Source organism: Lissotriton helveticus, chromosome 8, assembly GCF_964261635.1.
Source record: "Lissotriton helveticus chromosome 8, aLisHel1.1, whole genome shotgun sequence".
Lineage (NCBI taxonomy): Eukaryota > Metazoa > Chordata > Amphibia > Caudata > Salamandridae > Lissotriton > Lissotriton helveticus.
In genome coordinates, this window is record NC_136069.1 from 1,484,835,394 (window position 1) to 1,484,856,044 (window position 20,651).

General features: G+C 42.6%; 1 protein-coding gene across 3 annotated transcripts in view; it reads right to left on the reverse strand.

Moving 5' to 3' along the window:
* The window catches only part of LOC144773424 (N-acetylated-alpha-linked acidic dipeptidase 2-like), a 776,499-nt gene that overhangs the window by 57,701 nt on the left and 698,147 nt on the right, over positions 1–20,651 (reverse strand). For all 3 annotated transcript variants that reach the window (XM_078658418.1, XM_078658416.1, XM_078658417.1), the window contains exon 16: positions 1,245–1,336. In XM_078658418.1, the coding sequence (XP_078514544.1) occupies positions 1,245–1,336 (92 nt within the window). The remainder of the gene's footprint in view (positions 1–1,244; positions 1,337–20,651) is intronic.

The following is a 20,651-nucleotide window of genomic DNA, read 5'->3' on the forward strand; positions in this document are numbered from 1 at the left end:
TATGTGGTTTCTAATGATTGTTTATTTAAAAACATGCTTTACCCCCCTATATAACCTGATTGAAAAGGAGACATGAGTTATCCACACCAGGAATCTCACATACATGTATACATTTGCATGTAAATAAAATGGTAGAAATTAATGAATTGTGAATGGTAAGCATGTGAAAGATTTAAAATAAACATCTGTAAAAACCCAGTCAAGGCTAGGCGAGCTATAGATGTATTACTACCCACTCCTTGAATGCCCCATCTAGATACGCCATAAAATCTGGAGTAATATTAAGACAAACAGAAAAATGATGCAAGGTGCTCATAACTTTCTCCTATAAAAGTCCATTTAAGAGAAATATTCTCTGTCTTTTAGTTTCAAGAGGAAGGTTAACTGATGTAGTTTATAGTTTAACTGAGAAACATATGTGACCCAGAGTTTAGAATCTGGGTCAGTTGCGGCAATTATGCTTAATTTCCTAATATTTATATTAGGTCTGATTTGTTAAAAAGATTTTTTTAAACTATTTTAGTGAAAAAAATCAAAACCTTAAAAGTAAACACTGCTGTGTGTTTTGGGTATGGTTGCCTGCATATGCCCTATTAAATATAATATAAAATAAAAATATATAATATAAAATATTGAAATATCGTGAAAGGCAAAACGTTTATGTAACAGTTTTGGCAAAACCTTCATTTCGTCTACTTTCACCCGTAGGACATCTTATGTTCATGAAAATTAAATGCACACATTTCTTCTAACATAGTTAGCACACTTAAAAAAGGTAGAAGATTTACTATATCAAATTTGCCTACCAGCACAAATTGGGTATAGAAATCTTTTGGAGTTTATTGAAAGGTATGAAGCAAGACATAACATTTAACATTCAACACATTTAACATTTTTGCCAATGTTGTAATAAACTTCTATCCCTTTAAAACATGCTTTATTGCCCATTTTTTATCTTGTCTTATGTTTTTCAGTCTGAACAAAATGCCATGAATTACAGTTGGCAGTCATACCACAGTGTGTAAGACATAGCAGCATTCATGTGAGCCATGAATCAATAAAACAGTATCAATGCAGCTGACAGTCTCAGGTGTAAATATTTTTTTAATCTGGCACACCATAAAGGTTAGATTTTCTTTGTAATCCACTTGCATTTCCAAAGAAAAAACGACCTGTAAACAAAGTACTTTAAAAAAATCAGTATGTGGTGTTCAGTCAAAGAATAGAACCAGTCTAAACTTTACCTGGGAAGATCTTTATTTTCTGTGGAAGGAGACTTTTTAAGCCAACTTTCATACAGAGATTTTCCTTCGGAATCTTCATCTGGACTTGCAATCTGACAAAAAAAGAAAATAGTATGTAATGCACTAAATGGGTAATCATACTGTATTGTGGCATGCTCCAATGAAGTTTTATGACCCACATGTCAGGGTAGTATGATGGATACCATAGCCAGAAAGCTCAGGCATTTTAAACAAATCTGATAGGGTCCACAGTGTAAGGAAAACATATGGGTGCATGAGATATCCAGCTGTTTCAAGGCTTTTAAGATTCTAAAACTTTTTTGACGTTCTAGAATTAGGAGCCAGATAGTCCAACTCTTCCATCAACTGCAGTCAAATTTAAATATACCTTTGGAGCAATGGAGTCCCACAAATACTGCCAAACTAAATAAAGAGCAGATTTGTCTTTAAGTCCCTCCCTTCACAACCGGAGCCCGGATTGAGACTTACAGATTTTACTTTCTTTGCTGTCTTCCATGCACCCATTTGCTTCTATTTTAGAGAGTTTTTAAAAACAATGACTAGACAGTTTTTAGGCATGACTTTAAACTTCTCTATCAAAACGTTAATTAAATACCAGATTCATCACATTTGACTGATGTTTCCTCTGGCAGCCATACAGAAAAAAATATTATTAAAGAAGTATACACACAAACAAAGAGGCAAGAAGTAAAATTCCTCAACCTTTCTCTCAAAACATAATATCTATTATGCACCAAGACGTTGAGGAGGAAATAATCAGTAATCATTACTCTCTGGGGTCTCGTATTATGTGATAAAAGTGCTGTCACCCACTAATAGTGGCATGCTTCGGCATAGAGCTGCTATTTCATACCTTGTGTAACGATCAACAAGGTTGGAGCAATGATTTTTTACCAATCAATCACAATATAGTTTAAGGGATTCACAGTTCAATGTAAAGTTAAAACTACCTTAGGAGCATCCACTTCTAAGTAAATCTAATTTATTCTGGGCCTCCTAGGTAGGGTTAAAACACCATGTGATAGTCTCGGGATATTATCACCCTACCATCTCTCCAAACTGTCTGGCAACATGTTTCAGCCAATCCTCAGTCACCACGTAGGGTTGGTGGTCGTCTTAGGGACTAAGATCCCTACATTCACTGTCACTGTCAGTCAGTCACGTATGTTATTGAACTATGAAATGAATTCATGCAGTGACCTTACTTGTCTCCTATATTCCTGAACCCAGGATTTTTCTGAGAGGTTGAATGTATACAATCCACACATTGTGATCTGTTATTCGTTAAATTAATCATGCCATGCACTCCTATTATTTCAATGTGTAAAAATACTGCAAAATCATGAGGCGTCTATACAAACTTGTGAGAACATAGGTGAAGTCAAAGGTAAATATTGAGGTCATAAGTTACCGTAGTTTCTGTATGCTATCACTGAACCCGGGGTGGGAGCGGGCCCTGTATTTGCACTCTCTATAAACAATGTATAAAATGACCTGGCACCATTGGCGTGGGTTTCCCCTGTATTTTTGCCTTAGCCTCCTGTGTTTTTGCTGTGTGTTGGACTTCGTTTTACTGGTCTAGCTGCTTTGGGAACTTTTCACTGCTGTTCAGTGCCAACATGCAAGTGCTTCCTTTGTAAATTGTTGTTACCATAATAGGCTATTTGATTTACTAGTCAGTCCCTAGTACAGTGCACCGTTTGTGCCCAAGGCCTGTAAATCAAATGCTGCTAGTGGGCTTGCTACACTGATTGTGCCACCCACATAAGCAGCCTGTAAATGTAACTCAGGCCTGCCACTGCAGTGCCTGTGTGCAGTCTAGTACTGCCATGTCGACTTGGCAAGTACACCCCCTTGCCAGTCATTACCCTTCCCTTTTCTTACATGTTAGTCACCCCTAAGGTAGTCCCAATGTACCCCTGTGGGCAAGGTGCATTGTATGTGAAAGGTAGGACATGTCCTGATGCATGTGGCATGTTCCGATAGTGAAATACTGTCAATTTCGTTTTTCACTATTGCAAGGCTATCTGTTCCCATAGGATAGAATGGGGAGTTTGCTTATAAAATCTTATAAGCGTAACGACCCCTGGGAACAAGATAGGAAAATAAAGTTTGATGTGCCTGAACACAATGTTAAAATGTATTTTTAGTGAGGGTGATTTTTACATTCTGTGTTTGAAAATACCACTTTTAGAAAGTAGGTATTTTCTTGCTTAGCCATCCAGTGTGCTTCTGCTAGGATGTGTTTTGACTGTCTGGCTTTGGAGCGACAGGGGCCGGGGAGGTGCAGTGGCTCCAGAGAGTCTGGATGAGTCAGGGCTAGGCTGAATAGACCTGAGCTGCATTTAGATTAGGGGGGGGGGGGATTTCCTTTAAACTGAATGGGCCTGGTCTGCCAAGGGCAATGCTGTCTCCACCTCCTGCCAGGAAACAGCACCAGAGAGGAAAGAACTGGTTTTGACTGAGCACAGGGCTTCTCTGCCACCAGAGAACAAACGATTTTGTAGTATAAATATTGGGGTCCAAATCCCAGACTTCTGGGAATCAAGTGGAGAAGGAGAAGAGCAGGAGAAACTGAGGAGGGACACCTTATTTATGTAATGCGATTTTATATAGCGCAGACATTACACAAAGGTGTCAAAGCACTCTACATAAAAACCATTTGCGATACATAAGGACTTAGGATTACATGAGTTACATAAAAGATACAAACAGAAAAAAATTGCAAATGTACAAGTTGTAAAGTCACACAAAGAAGAGATGCAAACAAAAAACAATTGCAAATGTACAAGTTGTAAAGTCACACAAGGAAGAGATACAAACAGAAATAATTGCAAATGTACAAGTTGTAAGGTCACTCAAGGAAGAGATACATATGGATAAACTCTAAGAATCACATAGGAATGGTAGAGAGTACAAAGGTCTACTACTTATACTAGTGGTTAGAGTTAGCTCTATATACATATATATACAAATCGTAGATTTTGTCAGGTCAAGACCCAAAAAAACAGGAGAGCAGAGTTCTATTAAGTGGGGTCAGAGGGGGGATGCAGTCACAGCACCAAGGGAGGGCAGTAGAATGTCTGCTGTTTTGCAGCCCCTGTGCTGTTTGATGTCTGAGGTTGGCCTGCAGTGGCTACTTTCTGCCAAGGTAAGAGGAAAGGACTTTGCTGTTTGCTGTGTCCCCTGTTTGAGGAAGATCTCCAAGGGCTTGAAGAAGAGTTTGACTCCTGTTCTGAAGTCTCAGGGCCACAAAGAATTCAGCCCCAACGCCCCTGAACAGCCTTGCTGGGAGTTCTGACCAGCCAAGAGGTGCCTGCAGCTGTTCTGGGACTCTGGAGGTTGTTCTGGCTGTTGGGAGCTGAAAAAGCAATGCAAAAATGAGAAGCATGATGCATCTGCACCTATTTTTGATGCATTGCAGAAGAAACCGAGCCTGCCCACGGCTCAAGAAATCGCTGCACGCTGCATCGAGTGTACCGATCTCCGAAATCCGAGATCCTCGCACCGATTCTGATGCAAGCCCTGCTGTGCAGCTGCAAGAACCCACGCATTGTCCCGGATCTCCGCAGCACTTCAAGGCCCCAGGTCTGTTGTATCGTTGAGGGATACAGTAAGAAACCAACGCATCTCCTCCCCACACCGAAAAAAACTGACGCATCACCTCCCCTCCGGAAAGGTACCGGCGCATCACCACCCCCGGAGCAAGAAACAGATGCATCACCCTCCCAGAGTGTAAGCATCCAATGCATCACCCTTGCGGCTCTTTCTGTTTGAGTGCACGACGCATCCAAAGTATTTTGTGTGAAAAGTGTAGCATCTACAATTTGCTTTTAACGGAACTATTTCTACCAATTGAAAGTCATATTTTTATGACTGTATAGTAGATTTTTGTCGTTTTGGTCTTATTTGGTTTAGATAAAGATTACCTATGTTTCTAAACTGGTGTGGTATCTATTTGTAGTGTTTTCACTGAATTACTGTGTGTGTTCACAAATGCTTTACCCACTGCCTCTGAGATAAGGCTGTCTGCTCATGCCAAGCGACCAAGGGGGTAAGCAGGGTTTATTTTAGAAGTGTTTTCCCCCTTACCCTGACAAGAAGCAAGGGTCCCTATTTGGACAAAGGTACCTACCTCTGTCAACTAGAAACTCCCTTTTCTAACAGTTATCCAGCAAGCTTTATTTTAAAAAAAGACTTGTGTACATACATCACTTTTTTCGAAATATTGAGCTGAATGCATTACACAAATCTCGGGAGCTAACTTTCATGTAGTGCGTACCAGCTGGTCTGAAATGATTATTATCCTGTTCCCAAAAATCTCAGCCCGCTTAAGATGTCAGTCTGTATATGTTAAATGCATCGTAAGTGCTCACTTAAGAATACAGCATCTGCATACTCTGTGATAATCTTTGTTGACCAGTTCCCAAAATCTCTGTCGACACTTGCTTCGCCAAGTGACCAAAGACACCCAGGATACCGCTCTCTGACCGTCTGATGATAATGAGAAAGCCTTGGGAGATTCATCTGTAACACCTATGAGAATTGCCTCCCATTCCGCCACATAATGGCGTCAGTGCATAACGTGGCTCAAAGTCTAGACCGTCACTCTCTTTAAAAGGGCAGGATAGTGGCATTAGGGTTGAACTGTGCTCTCCTTAATAACATATAAATAAATAAAGTTATTGGCTAAGTAGAAAGAAATACAATCAACTGTTGGCTATCCCAAAATTACAACTGTTTTTTTAGCAACCTGCCGAGGATCCTCAGTGTTATCACCCATACTAATGTATAAAACATGACAGCTCGGCCTGTACAAATGTATATATTTTTGTATCTAGACATCCTCTAAATAGAAATAGGATAGGTCACTTGTCTGCTATGGTAATTGGCTCACAGGCAATTTAGGTTGTACCAGGAAATATCATCATTTAATCCTCTAACATGGCTACGCAACCTATAAATCCATTGTTGTTCTCGTTAAAACAGAAAATGTTTTATCTTCACTTATGATGGAATGTTAGGTTTATCTAGAACTATCTATGCTTGGTCGTTCATGGAGTGATTCATCTCAAGGAAATGTGTCATTAGTTTAGTCAATGTTCGTTTGCATTTCACATTACTTCTATGGTACAAGATCCTTATCTTAACCTTTCTAGTGGTTATGCCCACATATAGTAAGTTGCAGGGGCAGCATATGAGATAGATTACATTTTTATGCCTCATTCGGACCCAATTATCTACAACCCACAACAACAGTCTTAGTGGTTTTTGTGAGGTGCAGACTTTACAAGATCCACAAACATTGTGAATCACTACCGGTGGTAAATTCTAAACTCCAATCTCCATTATAGAATTATTCTCCTAAGGTCTGGCACGCACCTAACTGTTTGTAATACTGCCGCTCTTTTTAAACAAAAATATAGGTTTCTTTTGCAACATCTGGTAGATAAGTTTGTGGCTTTCTGTGCCGATTGTGGGCTGGTGATCAATCATTCTAAAACAAAGTTCATGACCATCAGCTCACATAGGTCTTTCAGGGGCACGGTGAAGCAGAATGGTAAACCACTGGAAAAGGTGGCGGAGCTTGACTACATAGAAATACAATTAACTGGGTCTGTGTCATGGTCTCGCCAGATTACAAAAAAGTGTCCTGAATTTAACCCAGCATGCTGCAGCTATCATAAGGCTCTATAGGTCATCCAGAGTTAGACTTATATCCCCTGTGATTAAGGCATACAGGGCTAAGGCAGAAGGAAGTCCAGTCTATGGGGCATAGGCAATGTGTCTGCACTCTTTCCTTAGAGGTCTAGCCTGTCTCCCTACAAATACCCCTTGGTCCCATTACGACATGATATGGGCAATAAACCAAAGGTCAATAAAGCCAGATTGAGACCATTAATGCACTGGTGTGGGTTTAAATATACCCCTGGATGACTACTACAATACTTTCCAAGAAGTGGTTCCATTAAATACCTCAGGTAAGATCAAGTGGATACGTTATGTAAAGGATTCATTAACCCAGCATGGCCTGGGAGATTTTTGGTCTACCCCCCCGCCCCCCCTCCTTCGGTACAATGTTTACCTGGTAACACCCTGAAGAAGGTCTACTGGGGCCACTTCTTTGAAAATGAAATAAGGAATGCTAACAAGTCCTTAACATAAATTTTATTTAGATTTTAAGCCTGATCCTGCTTTTGAACCTTTTATACATGTTATCCCTCTCACCAGGGTTAGACAACTCTACATTAAATGTTGCTATAGCACTTTGCCTTTGCTCACTGTTCAAGCTAAATGAAGCACTTACTCCGCTTTAAGTACTGTTTGCCCGTCATGTTCTCAGCAAGAGGAATCATTGTCCCATTTTTTGTTCTTTTGTCCTAGGTATGCACAGCCTAGAAAATTCTGGATTATCCCCATCTGTAAACAGTTAGGGTGTTGACAGATCCACATAGCTCTTAGGCTCCTTTGCATAGAGCATAGCCAGATGGTTATCTGTGCGGTTACAAAATATCTTTACTGGAGCCTGGTCCATCAGAGGTTGAGCACTGGGATAGTAGTTTTGGCCAATTAAAGTCAGGTATATTAGTAAGGATCTGAGCTTCTTTGTTTGCTTGCCCGAGTATATAGGGGAGAAAGCTAAGGTTGCACTTTTTTGGCTTATAGTCCAGGTGTGGTGGCTAAGATTTGAAATATTAGTCCATTTAAGAGGCATTTACAGGACAAAGACACCCGGACCCCATCTACTCTCTTAGCTGAAGGGGAAACTATAGGTATTTCGTAGGTCACTGATGTTGTAATGTTGATTGATTTTACTTTTTCAGATATGTTGCATTGTGTCTATTTGTATTTTATTATATTCTCACATTTTTGTAATCTTTTTATATTTTTAGCCATTATTATTTCATAGGATGTTTGATAAACTATATATATGTATGATTTCTTCTATGTGATATTGTGAAGCTCTATGTTTTAGTTTGTTTTACTGAGCAAAGATCTGTGTACTTTTATGGTTGTGAAAAAGGAGAATAAAGTATATTACGTTGAAATGAAAACATAGGTTTTTGTAGCCCTAATCCATTAGAATTTAAGATAAGCCAGTTTTTGTTAACAATTCACTCAATGTAATTTGAAGCTGACCAGAATGTTGTTACACAGATGGTTCCATTTGGCTGTGGTCACCTTTTTGTTTTTAGCAATGCCTACATATTATTTCTCGCTCTCTTTTGTGCTTAGGAAATTACTTGATCTGGGTAATGTCTGTCCCTAAGTTGGATGCTTAATTTGTCTGATTGAAATTGTCAAAGTTAGTACAGTTTATGCATAGACAAAGGAATTGGCCATATGGCAAATTCTGTCTAAGGCAAATGTAGTAAGGTAGGATCCTTCTAGCACAGTTACTCCTACCTTTTGCCTGGTGTCAGTATGTTTCTGACTAGTCTGACTGGGATCCTGCTAATCAGGACCCCAATTCACTGTGCTTCCTCCCTAAATTGACCATGAGAAGTACTTCTGTACCTCCACAATTGGCTACTGCTGTACCCTTCTCAGCCCCTGGTATATGGTACTAAGGTACCCAGGGCATAGGTACACCAAAGGTTTTGTATGGGCTGCAGCATGTATTGTGCCACCCATGAGAGACCACAAACTGACTACAGGCCTGCCATTGCAGCCTGTGTGAGTTGGGGCTGGCACCTCTCATGACAGATATACGTTTTCTTATATCTGAGGTCTCTACACTTAAAACCTATAAGTCACCCCTATGTCAGGCCTTTCAGTCCTGATAGCAGGGTGCTTGGTTATAAGTGTGAGGGTGTCCAGGCATGACCAGGACACCCCTACAAACCCGGTAGTCATTTCTCCCAGGTTTGTAAGTACAGTCAGCCATTTTTATACATATGGTGGACATCAGTCATCACGAGATGTCTAACTATATAGTGGCTGCACCGAACCCAATCAGGCTTTGTTGTGTGGCGATTTAGGCTTTGATTGAATGTTCCCGATTCATGCCCTTATATAGGTACGATTCACGTTGCCCTTATATAGGCCTAGAAATCCAGCCCTTATTTAGGCATAGCCCATGCTACCCAAATACAGGCATGGCTACTTCCATCCGTTCACCAAATGTCACAACAATTTTTGGGAAAACCAGCTTAAGCCATTAGGGAACTTCCCCTTGCTTGAATATTGATTTCTCCAAGAACTCAGTTACTTTACAATGAACTATTCTCCAGGGGTTCATTCATGATGTTCATATTCCTGACTTTACGTCAAACTATGGCATTCCTAAACACCTTCAAGGAATAAATATACCTTCACTTTCTATAGCAAGATACAGTGGTTTGGAGCAGTTCGAAGACCTACTTGCCTGATGCAGCTCACTACAGCAAGTGCCGAAGGAAGACGACTTTCCAGCTGACGCACTTATCAGGAAGCTGCTTTTCTCCAGCAGAGAATCCAGCTCCAGTGTTTCCGGCTCCCCTTGCGGGGTGTTGGGAAATCGAGTTCCCAAGACAGAAATTCCAGACCTCCTTCATTCTAAGGTATGGAGGGGATTAGAACCTAGAGAAACCTTTTGTAGATTCTTGGCAAAAACTAAACTTATGCTAAACAATTCTTACTTCTTCCCTCGTACTAGACTTAGGTTGGGTACAATGGGGTAGGAGTATTTTAGAAGCACCAGTTGATTTATTTTAGTCTATGTTATTTATGTGTGTATTTTTACATGGCTTAGAAACCACACAATGCTCTTACAGTATTATTTCAAATTACTGTTTATGTTGTACGCATTATACTTTGCAGTCTGCTTAATGCTTGTAGCAGTTCACTTCTCTTGCATGAGTAAGAAGACTGTTAAATAAACCTTTTATTGAAAATGCCCTTCTCTCTATTTCTCTGCAACTCGGTAGAAACGAAGCATGCACGATTGACTGAGTGAACTAGTTATCTATTGTTTCCGCAACTCTGAGACATATTCTTATTCTTGGGAAACAAAGTTGTCATGTTTATGCGGTTGTCAGAAACGAATCCCTTCTTGTGTATTCGAGAAAGTTTCTAGTGACCTCTGAGTTAGCTGGCACACACACAATTAAGTTTAGCATATTCGATAGAGACCTACTGATCTAAGTCGTACGTCAAATCTGTAGGATATATTATTCCAATGCGCAGAGCCTATTGGGAATATAGGAACTACACTACAGTTTGGTTTCAAGCATGTTGGAATCATACCCCAACATCGATTCCATCATTGGAAGTATGATCCCATGTACTAGGGGGCTCCCTTCAGGTATCACCCCGTACTCCCAGTTAGAGCTGGCTCTACAATCTCAGAGGAATTCCCTGAGTGAAGAGGACTCCTCTCGAGTGAAGCACCTGGAATCTTGGGATTGTGATTTCTCCCAAGTCCTTAACCACTTCCCTGCACTTTCCATGGATGGACTTAACCTTCTGTTAGATAGAACGAAATCAGCCTCTCCTTTGGACCCTGTTCCTCTGAAAGTACTAAAGGACTGTAGGGACATCATTCTTCCTCCTATGTTGGAAATAAAGAATGGAGCTATGGAACAGGGTACCTTCCCTATGGCTTGGAAGAAGGCCATCATGAAACCTTTACTTAAAAAGCCTACCCTGGATCCTGGGCTCCTGAAGAATTTTAGACCAATATCTCTTCTGCCGGCCCCTGCTAAGATGTTGGAAGCCCACCTGAACTGTCATCTTTCCAACTTCCTGGACGCCTCGGGGTTCTTGGATGGGTTCCAACATGGCTTCAGAAAGCTCCACAGCACTGAGTCTGCACTGACTAAGATCGCAGATAATATTCGCCGGAAAGTAGATCTGGGCCAAACCACCGTGCTAGTACTGCTGGACCTCACAGCAGCATTCGACACCCTGTCTCCCTTTACTTTAACATCGAGGTTAAGGGAGGCAGGGGTAACAGGACCGGCCCTCAGTCTCCTGAATTCTTTTCTACAGCAGAGAGAGCAGCGTGTGATGCTTGGAGATTTCCTCTCCCCTGCTAAGTCTCTGCAATGTGGGGTGCCACAGGGGTCGGCACTGAGTCCGACCCTGTTTAATATCTACGTGGCCCCCCTTGCAAGACTAGTAAGATCTCAGGGGATGGAGGTAGTGTCGTACGCCGACGACACGCAGATTATGGTGTCCCTGACCAACTCTGTGAGTATCACCGCGTCCAACTTTAGGTCCTGCATGCAACTTGTTGCAGATTGGATGATTTTCAACTCCCTAAAGTTGAACGGTGACAAAACGGAGGTCCTGGTCTTTGGCAAAGACCAGGGCATGTGGTCAGGTGAGTGGTGGCCTTCATCCTTAGGCATCTGCCCCACCCCCACACAATCTGCCAGGAATCTTGGCGTCATCTTCGACACTCGGCTCTCCATGGAATTTCAGGTTAACAGGACTGTGGCCACCTGTTGGGGTGTCATCAGGACTCTGAAAAGAATCCTTCACTATCTTTCCCCTCAGGCACGCAAGCAGGTTGTGATTGCTCTTGTTGGTTCAAGGCTCGACTATTGTAACTCACTTTATGCCGGGGCCAACAAGGGCCTTCTGCAGCGCCTACAGATTGTGCAGAATGCGGCGGCGCGATTTGTTTTTGCCCTGCCTTGGCTGTCCTCTGCGACCATGGCAAGGAAGAGTCTCCATTGGCTCCCTATCACCTCAAGAGTATCTTTTAAGCTCCTTTGCCTCACTTACCGTGCCCTCATGGCTGGCCATTCCGATGCTCTTGGATCCCTGCTTACTCGGTATGTTCCGAGTAGATGTTTACGCTCTTTAGAGCTTAACCAACTGGTAGTCCCGCGCTCTAGGAAGGTTAGATGGGGGAGTAAGGCTTTTTCCATCTTGGCACCCCAATTATGGAACACACTTCCCCTCGAGATCAAATCACAACCCTCATTGGATCTCTTTTGGAAAGCTCTTAAAACCTGGTGTTTCATTAAGGCCTATCAGTAAGCTCCTGTCACCTGGTGTCTTCAGCTAGTTTTTGAGTTAGGCGCCTTGACGCCCATTGGGCTAAGTTGCGCACGTACAAATTCCACTTCATTCATTCAGAGCTGTTCAGGGTCTCACAGCAAGAAAGTGCTGCTGCCGACCCCAGACACGATTCTGCTCTCCTATTACTGAGCCAAGCTTGAGGAAGGTAGAACAATGGGCTTCCTGTCACAGGAAGGTGTGACCACCTACCAAACAGGGCATAGTGTATTGGACTGGGATTGGGGTGCTTACCAGCGCCACCAGACTGCTTTGAAGTCACATTTTGTGCCCTCCATGCATACTCCAGTTTGAGTCTGTTCAGGGATCCCTGGGCTCCTGCACTGGGGCGAAACTGGGCAAAGGACATGGGAGCATCCTCTCCTCTGTCCTGTCCCTTCTCTGGGAGGGACTCCTGAGTCGTTCCAATCCTTTCCCTGGGGTACTTAAGGGCTTACCTGTGGGTGGTGGCTTAGATTCATTGTGGGACAAGACTCCAGTCTGCACCCACGTCACTCTTCGATAGTTTGGGTAGTTGGACTTTCCCTGGAACGAAGATTCCATCAAGGAAGACTCTGCTGCTCTTGGCCCTGCTGTTCTGCAAGTCGTCTTCGTCGTATGTGCCTGTGCTTCTTCCAAGATCTTCACCAGACTTGTGGGCATCAAGGACACCTGAAGTAATCTCCCTTGGAGTGAAGGAGACACGCCCCTGCATATGCAGGCACTGCAACAAAGCTGACCAGTCTGCTGCTCCTGACTCCAATTGGCTCAGCAATGCAGGTGGTGGTTCTGCAACTCCTGAGGCCTGGCCTGTCCTCTCTGCAGTTTTGAGGTCAGTATCCCTTGTTGGAATCGCTGGGACCAACCCCCTGTGCACCACGTCGACTTGTCGTTGGCAAAGATTTTTGGCTCTGCTCTCCAGAGATCTTCAGCCAACAAAAAGCTCCAGCCTCCAGCATCTCTTCCTGCCAAATACAGCGTCCTGACCACATCCTCTGCACCGTGGGCCTTCATTCTTGATGAGCTGCTCGAGGTTCTCTTGCAACTTCTGTGCCCTTGGCCTCTGGGTCCTCCTGAGGGTCTTTTTATGCTCCAGTGGGCTCCCATGCTTGCTCAGGGCCTGCGTTGACTCCCCTGCTTGTGGTGAGTCTGCTTCTTCCTACCTTTCCACACCAGTTTTCGCTGCCAAGGCTTGTTGGTGCTCCCACTGGTCAGCTAGGTGGGATAGCTTGTGGAGGACTCCTGGCCTTGTGTAACGTTGCCTGGTACTCACAGCTGCAAGGACACCATCATCACTGAACCATACAACATTGGTGGGTATTGCTTTTCCATGCCTGATGGTCACCTCCGAGTGGCATAGACTCAATCCCCTCAGCTTACAGGTTCTCCTCTTCAAGAATCCACCCTTGGATTCCACTGAACTCTTGCACAGTCTTCACCAGTGTCATCTTCTTTGCACCTGGCTTCCCTGGTGTAGGTATCCTGGTTCCTGGGATATCCACTGGTGGGGTGATTCTACAACATTCTGCCTTCTACAGGGTTTCTTCAGGGTGCGTTCGGAAGGCTCCTTCTTAAAAACCACAACTATACCTTACCCCTTGACTTTTATTGAGCATTTGGCTGTTTTTCCACTCTCCACACACCCTCCATGGGGTTCCTGGGTACTTTCCTTGGGTGGTTTCTTGTGTCACCAGCTCCTCTGAGTCTCCTGCTCACAGTCCCGTATATGGTTTGGTCTCCCCCTGGAAACCACTGTATTTTGTAATACTTACTGTATTGTAATTGAAGTACTGTTGTGTATTTGTGTTGAGATCATAGGGTAAGATATATACCAATGTGATAGTGATTGTTGTGCAATAAATAGCCATATTTTATATATACACTGTGTGGTTCTTTTTTGTTTAGCCTACACTGAATGATTATCCTGGTAAAACAAGCTGTATAACACTCCTCCTGGATAAGCCTGAAGCCTGCTCTCCACAGCTACCACTTAAAGAGCTGTCTTTGCTTATCGAAGACCACTAAAATCACCACAAGGGTTGCCTGGCTTAGTACAAGGTGCATCACTTAAACATGTGTGCACCATAAAATAAGCTAGTCTCCTACAGGGACCCAAGATGGAAACTTTCACAGGACAATATATTATTTCTGTCAGTGGTCTTGTGGTACACTTTTGTAGTCAATTTCCCATCTTGAGTAAGCATGGGCGGAAAATCCGTTACGCTCGCGGATTTTTCGGATTTTCGGTAAATCCGCAATCCGCGAACTCTCGCGGATGTGGCGAAAATACGCAAATCCGCGCGAAGCGGATTTTTTGCTTGTGTTCGCACTGCTCGCGGTCCGCGGCGCGGGCAGCAACAATCTCGCACGACGCCGCGCCTCACGAATAGGGCGAAATTACCGAAAAACGAGTTTTGCAAAAGCAAAACCAACGAGCAGGTGCAAAAGTTCGAGCTCATCATTTGTAACCATTTACCTGTAGTGCTTCCTGAAGGGGCCCTCCAGAATCCGGTTGCCTACTTGCAACTATTGTGTGACCCTGCTCTGACAGTCACAGAATAGTTACAAGTATGCCATTGCATCCTGTTATTGCAACAAAAAGGAAAGGGAGCAGACAAGTAGGTGCCAGCCTTCATTAATGTCAGTTGGGGCAGGGCAGGTGTTGTTGTTTGCAAAACTTAAAGCACTTAGCAGGTGTGCTTGGCTTTGCCACAGTAATGTACACTCACTGGTCAATCAGAGGGTGCTGTGATGACACCGAGGGTGGCATGGGTGTGCCAGCCAGAGGGTGGCATGGGTGAACCAGAGTGCCAGTGTTGACAGAGGATGGCAGTGCTTTGCTTTGCCCCAATAATGTACACTGGTGAACCAGAGGGTGCTGTGATGACACAGAGGGTGACATGGGTGAGCCAGAGGATGGCATGGGTGACCAAAGAGAGTGCCAGTGGTGACAGAGGGTGGCAGTGATGAAGAAAGCCTTGCAAACAGGCTGGGCACGTAGAAACAACAAGTTCGCAAAACTGGCGACCCGACAAGTAAGTTCGCAATTTGCGAAATTGTACAAAACCCTCGCGAACTAGCAGAAACCCGTGCGAACACACACCCCCCCAAAAAAATACGCAAATCCGCGAGAATTCGCAGAATTTGCGGATTTTCGCAATCCGCAAATACGCAAATCCGCAAATTCGCGGATTGCGAATCCGCAAAATCCGCCCATGCTTAATCTTGAGCCATAATTCTCATATCAAGAAAAGGGAATGAAATGCTGGAAATTGAAGCCGTGAAGTGTAGAAAGGGATTTCTCAAATTCACAACAAGAAAGGTAAGCTGTTCCTAAAGAGTCCCACAGGTCTATGTGAGTAAAAAGAGCTTTAGCGCAAAGAGTTTTAGCGCACAACCCTGCAACCTCAGAGCAGGCTTGTGCGCCTCTTTTGGTTTTTAATCAGGAGAGTGACCACAGTCATTAAAATAGTTTTGGGTGGATAACTAACTCCTGTTTTATATTTCACACATTACATATCTACAGATCTACACTCACGAGGGCCCTTACACGCACCGCACTCAATGGCTAAGAAAAAAGATCTCCACCAAGAAGGCCCCATCACGGGTGCCGTTCGGGTATTGCAGCGCCGACCCGATAAGGAGCAAACCCAGTGATGAAGCAAGACACCTCCGCCGCCATAGTCTCTGACCTTGTTCTCAAAAGATTTATGTGGTGAATAAATAAAACACTTTTTTAACTTGGAAACTTATAAACAGGCCAGAGGTGGTGCAAATGTGCTTCCCATGGAAGTCCCATGCGATTGAAGGTACAGTTTTTCTGAATATTATCTTTGCCAAATTCAGAATAAAGGGCATTGGAATCTGAAATCCCTAATCTTATTAGTAAAGAATCTACTCAATAACTCAAAGTTCTTCAGGGATGTTTGTATAAAGGGAAACATTATCAAGACCAACCAACGTTTCTGTGTGGGGATCATCCATTGAATCCTACAGATACGAAGGCATCTTCCCTACTAGAGGTCTGAAGAAATAGTCACTAAAGAGTTTGTCCAGGATAGATCTTTTGTCTGACACAATAGGTTGGCCAGGTAGGGGGAGGGGGGTGGCCTGTTGCTTTTTGTACCTTAGGTAGGGTGTAAAAATATGGTATAATAGTTTTTTTCTTTACAGAGAAAAGCCCCCTCATATCGGGAGTTCCAGTTATTATTGGTTGCTACCTCTACTAGGGTCATAAGCGCTTTCTGTAAGTCTGGGGTAGGATCTCCGGTCAGCATCTGATAAATAAACTGGTCAGAAAGGAGATGCAGGCATTCATATATCTCCTTAGTTTAAATGACTATCACTCATCCCTTATCTGCAAGCTTTATCACTATAAAAGGGTTTTGTCTCAGTTCTTATATAGCCTGTCTCTCTGAGTTAGATAAAAAAATAATGTGATAATTGATATCGCCCTTGTGTTCTACTTCATGGAATACCGCCTGCTCAAATGCTTCAATCTCAAGTGAAAGTTGTGAGAGCATGGTACCAAGGTAGATTTTGGGAGCAATACTGTGTCACCCTGATTAGTGGATCCTGGGACTTCTTTCGCTGAAAAATACCTTTAAGTGTATTATTCTAAAGTATTCAGTCAATTCACATTGCAATTAAAAAACATCTATAATATGCATTGGGGTGAAAAAATATCTCACCCATGCATAAAGCCAGTGGATACCTCGATATCGGGCAGTGACATCGATGATTATGAGTCCAGACCAAGAGAGAGAGGTCGGGCTTCCTTTAAGAGACACCCACAAATGTTTCATCCTCCCCTCTCGGGCCAAGGTTTGGTTGGCCCTCAATGTAACCCCCCATGCAGCTATTCCAGTTCGACCACAACCCCTAGCTTTTTTCTGGGAGACAACAGGGGGAAGGAAGAGTCAAACAAAGATCTTAAGAGATCGAGTGGGAGGATCTCTCAATCGGAAGATTACATGGAGCAGGATATGGGACTTCATGCCAGCGACGAGGAAAGAAGCAGTTTCTTAATGAACTTCACAGGCATTACCCTGTCTCCTCAGCAGAGATTGGGTTTTGTCCCAATAAATATGGTAGATGTTTTAACTGCATTGTGAATTGGCTGAATTCTTTAGCAAAATACGCATGAAGGTATTTTTCGCCAAAGAAGCCCTTAGATCCACTAATCAGAGTGGGATCAACTAATCAGAGTGGCATGGGATTACGCCCAAAACGTTCTTTTGTACCTATGCTCTTGCAACTTACACCCGAGATTGCAACATTTGAGCAGGGGGTGATCCACGAAGTAGAAAACACAGGTGATACCAACCAACAGATTGACCTTTGACTTCAGCTATGTTTTCACAAGTTCATTTAGAGATGCCACACAATTAATAGGAGAGCATGGCATGATTTACTTTAAGAATATCAGATCACAAATTGCATGTTTGAATGTGTGGAGTGCATGCGTTCACCCTCTCAATGCATAAGATTGACAATGTTGTGTATTTGTTTTACAGAAGAATCCTGGGTTCAGGAATTTAGGTGACTAGTAAGGTCGCTGCATTAAATTATCATTTCACAGTTCCCTAACGAGCAGGATTGAGATTGACGGTGACAGTGACTGTAGGAATCTTAGTCCTGAAAAAAGCCACTGCCCCTAAGTGGCAACTGAGGATTGGCTGAAACATGCCGACAGTTTGGAGAGACCATCTTATGGTTGTTTTTGACACTACGTAGGAAAGCCACACGAAATTAGATTTTCCTACGAGTGGTACTTTTAACGATATATTGAACCATGAATACCTTAAACTGCATTGTGAATGATAGGTAAAAAACCCAAAAATCATTGCTCCACCCCTCTTTATTTTTTAATAAATGTGTTTATTTTTGTTTCAAAAAGTAAGCAGATCCACATATCATTCACAACAACAATACCCCACAGTGAGGGAGGCGAGCCAGGTACAGTAGCATAAGTCACTAAATGTGGTGCATCATATAACACATCAAAAATAACAACCTACTCGTGTGCGTGCATGGTGAACTCTGCCAGAGATCTGACCCTGTTGATGGTTACACAGGGTGTGTGTTAGAGGCCCTATGATGAAGCATGTCACTATTAGTGGGCAAGGGCACTCTTATCCCATAAGATGGGAACCAGAGAGGTTAATAATTTCCAAATATTACCATGCATAGGCGGTCACAGCATTTGCTGCCGGGCTGCATCTGTAAGAGCGGGGCCTGTGGGGTGCTGGTGGCCCCAGCGTTTGCCGGCTGCAGGTAAGAGTGGGGAGGACTGCTATGCCACTGAGTAAATTCCTTCTGGACTGGCCTTTGTTTACCTGACAGCTGCTCTGTCATTTGTCACAAAGAGGGGGGGTTTGGGCCCTTTGGGAAAGAGGGTAGGTTGGGCCTCTATATCTGCAGAAAACGGGGGATTTTACCTATGCCTCTATGTTTGATTTAAAATAATTACTCTTTATAAGGATGAACCAAGATTCAATTAGTTATCCTGACATGTTTATAATGTCATTTTATTTATCCATCATTCATTTTTTGTGATTCATCAGAGAAAGTGCAATATCAACTCAACGTTTTGCCATACATTTTTTCAAAAAAAAATCAAAACAATACTAGACATTACAACAAACAATTCACAAACACAATACTATTTATATACAAGTTGTGAAACAAAAAACAAATTCATACAGTTACCAAGGGACAATTGGAAACACAAAATTGTTTATGCAATGGTAAATCAATGACCATCACTTGTTGCCCAATACAGAGCAACAGAGTTCTTTTACAACGTAAACAATGTCCCTTAGTAACTAACAAGCTTGAGAGTGGAGCACGACCTTTAGCGCCCGATATTGGTAAATAATATGGTATCAAGACCACGGTAGATGTGACGAGCAGCAGGATTGTTTCCTGTTCCCCGCCAGCTCTCTGATTAATTGTTTCAGAGACGCATTTTTAACCAAACAGCACTTGAGGTACATTTGAAAATAGGACGGTTCACCATTAAATCGCCGCTTCATCTTCTAAAAGAACAAGACAGCCACCACATAGACGACATTTTTAAGAAAAGCACATCCTTGATAATAAATAAGTTTCCTAAGGATTTGACTCGTCCAGCCCTGATGAGAATCCTGTGATGCATACAGCAGGATTCGAAACGCGTCGGCATCCGCGCTCTGATTCACTTTGAGCCACCATGCTTTGATTAATTTGGCATTCATGCTTTGATTTATTTGGCATTTCACACTCTGATTCATTTTGATGAAATATGGTATAGTTCAGAGTGTAGGGACATTGTTTACGTTGTAAAAGAACTCTGTTGCTCTGTATTGGGCAACAAGTGATGGTCATTGATTTACCATTGCATAAACAATTTTGTGTTTCCAATTGTCCCTTGGTAACTGTATGAATTTGTTTTTGTTTCACAACTTGTATATAAATAGTATTGTGTTTGTGAATTGTTTTTTGTAATGTCTAGTATTGTTTTGAATTTTTTTTGAAAAAATGTATGGCAAAACGTTGAGTTGATATTGCACTTTCACTGATGAATCACAAAAAATGAATGATGGATAAATAAAATGACATAAACATGTCAGGATAACTAATTGAATCTTGGTTCATCCTTATAAAGAGTAATTATTTGAAATCAAACATAGAGGCATAGGTAAAATCCCCCGTTTTTTGCTGTCATTTGTCACAGCATAGCTGATTTTATCCATTTGAAAATGTCCTTAATAAAGTATGCAATCAATGAAATGCATTATAACTGCACTCCTGTAGGTCACTTTATGATATATCTTAATTGAGGACTACATTCACACTTGCCGCCCAATGTGGTCTATATGTCCTGCTTGTGTGGCTTTCTAGTTGGCTTTCAGTGCTCTTGTATGTTGTACTTATATAGAAAAAGTTTGGTAAAAACCATGACACAATAAAACTAGAATTACCAACAGCCTGGTGGCCAGCACCAGACCTACTGGCTTTGAAAATGCTTGTTTAGAGCTAAATTGTCTTTTGGTGCATTTGTCTGCCATGCCCCAATTTCCTGGAATCTCTGGAAAAAAACTTCCTTCTTTATCCTTCATGTAATCATTGGCATTCCTTCTGGTTGTGGCCTGAACTATAAATAACCAAGTTCTTCCTGTTCAACACAGCCAACCACAGGTCGTGACCCGCAGACCTCTGACCCCCTCCATGGTTTGAGTGCATGCACTGGCCTTCAGCACCACCTACCAATTGGAAAAAATATAAAAGGGATATCCTGGGAAGTTAACCAATCTCCGAAAAGAGTTATGTGTTCTTTGCATCCTGGACTAAGGAATGCCAAATGTCTGACATGCTGTGTGTGACATCTGTTTATGGACATTGACCGATCATTCC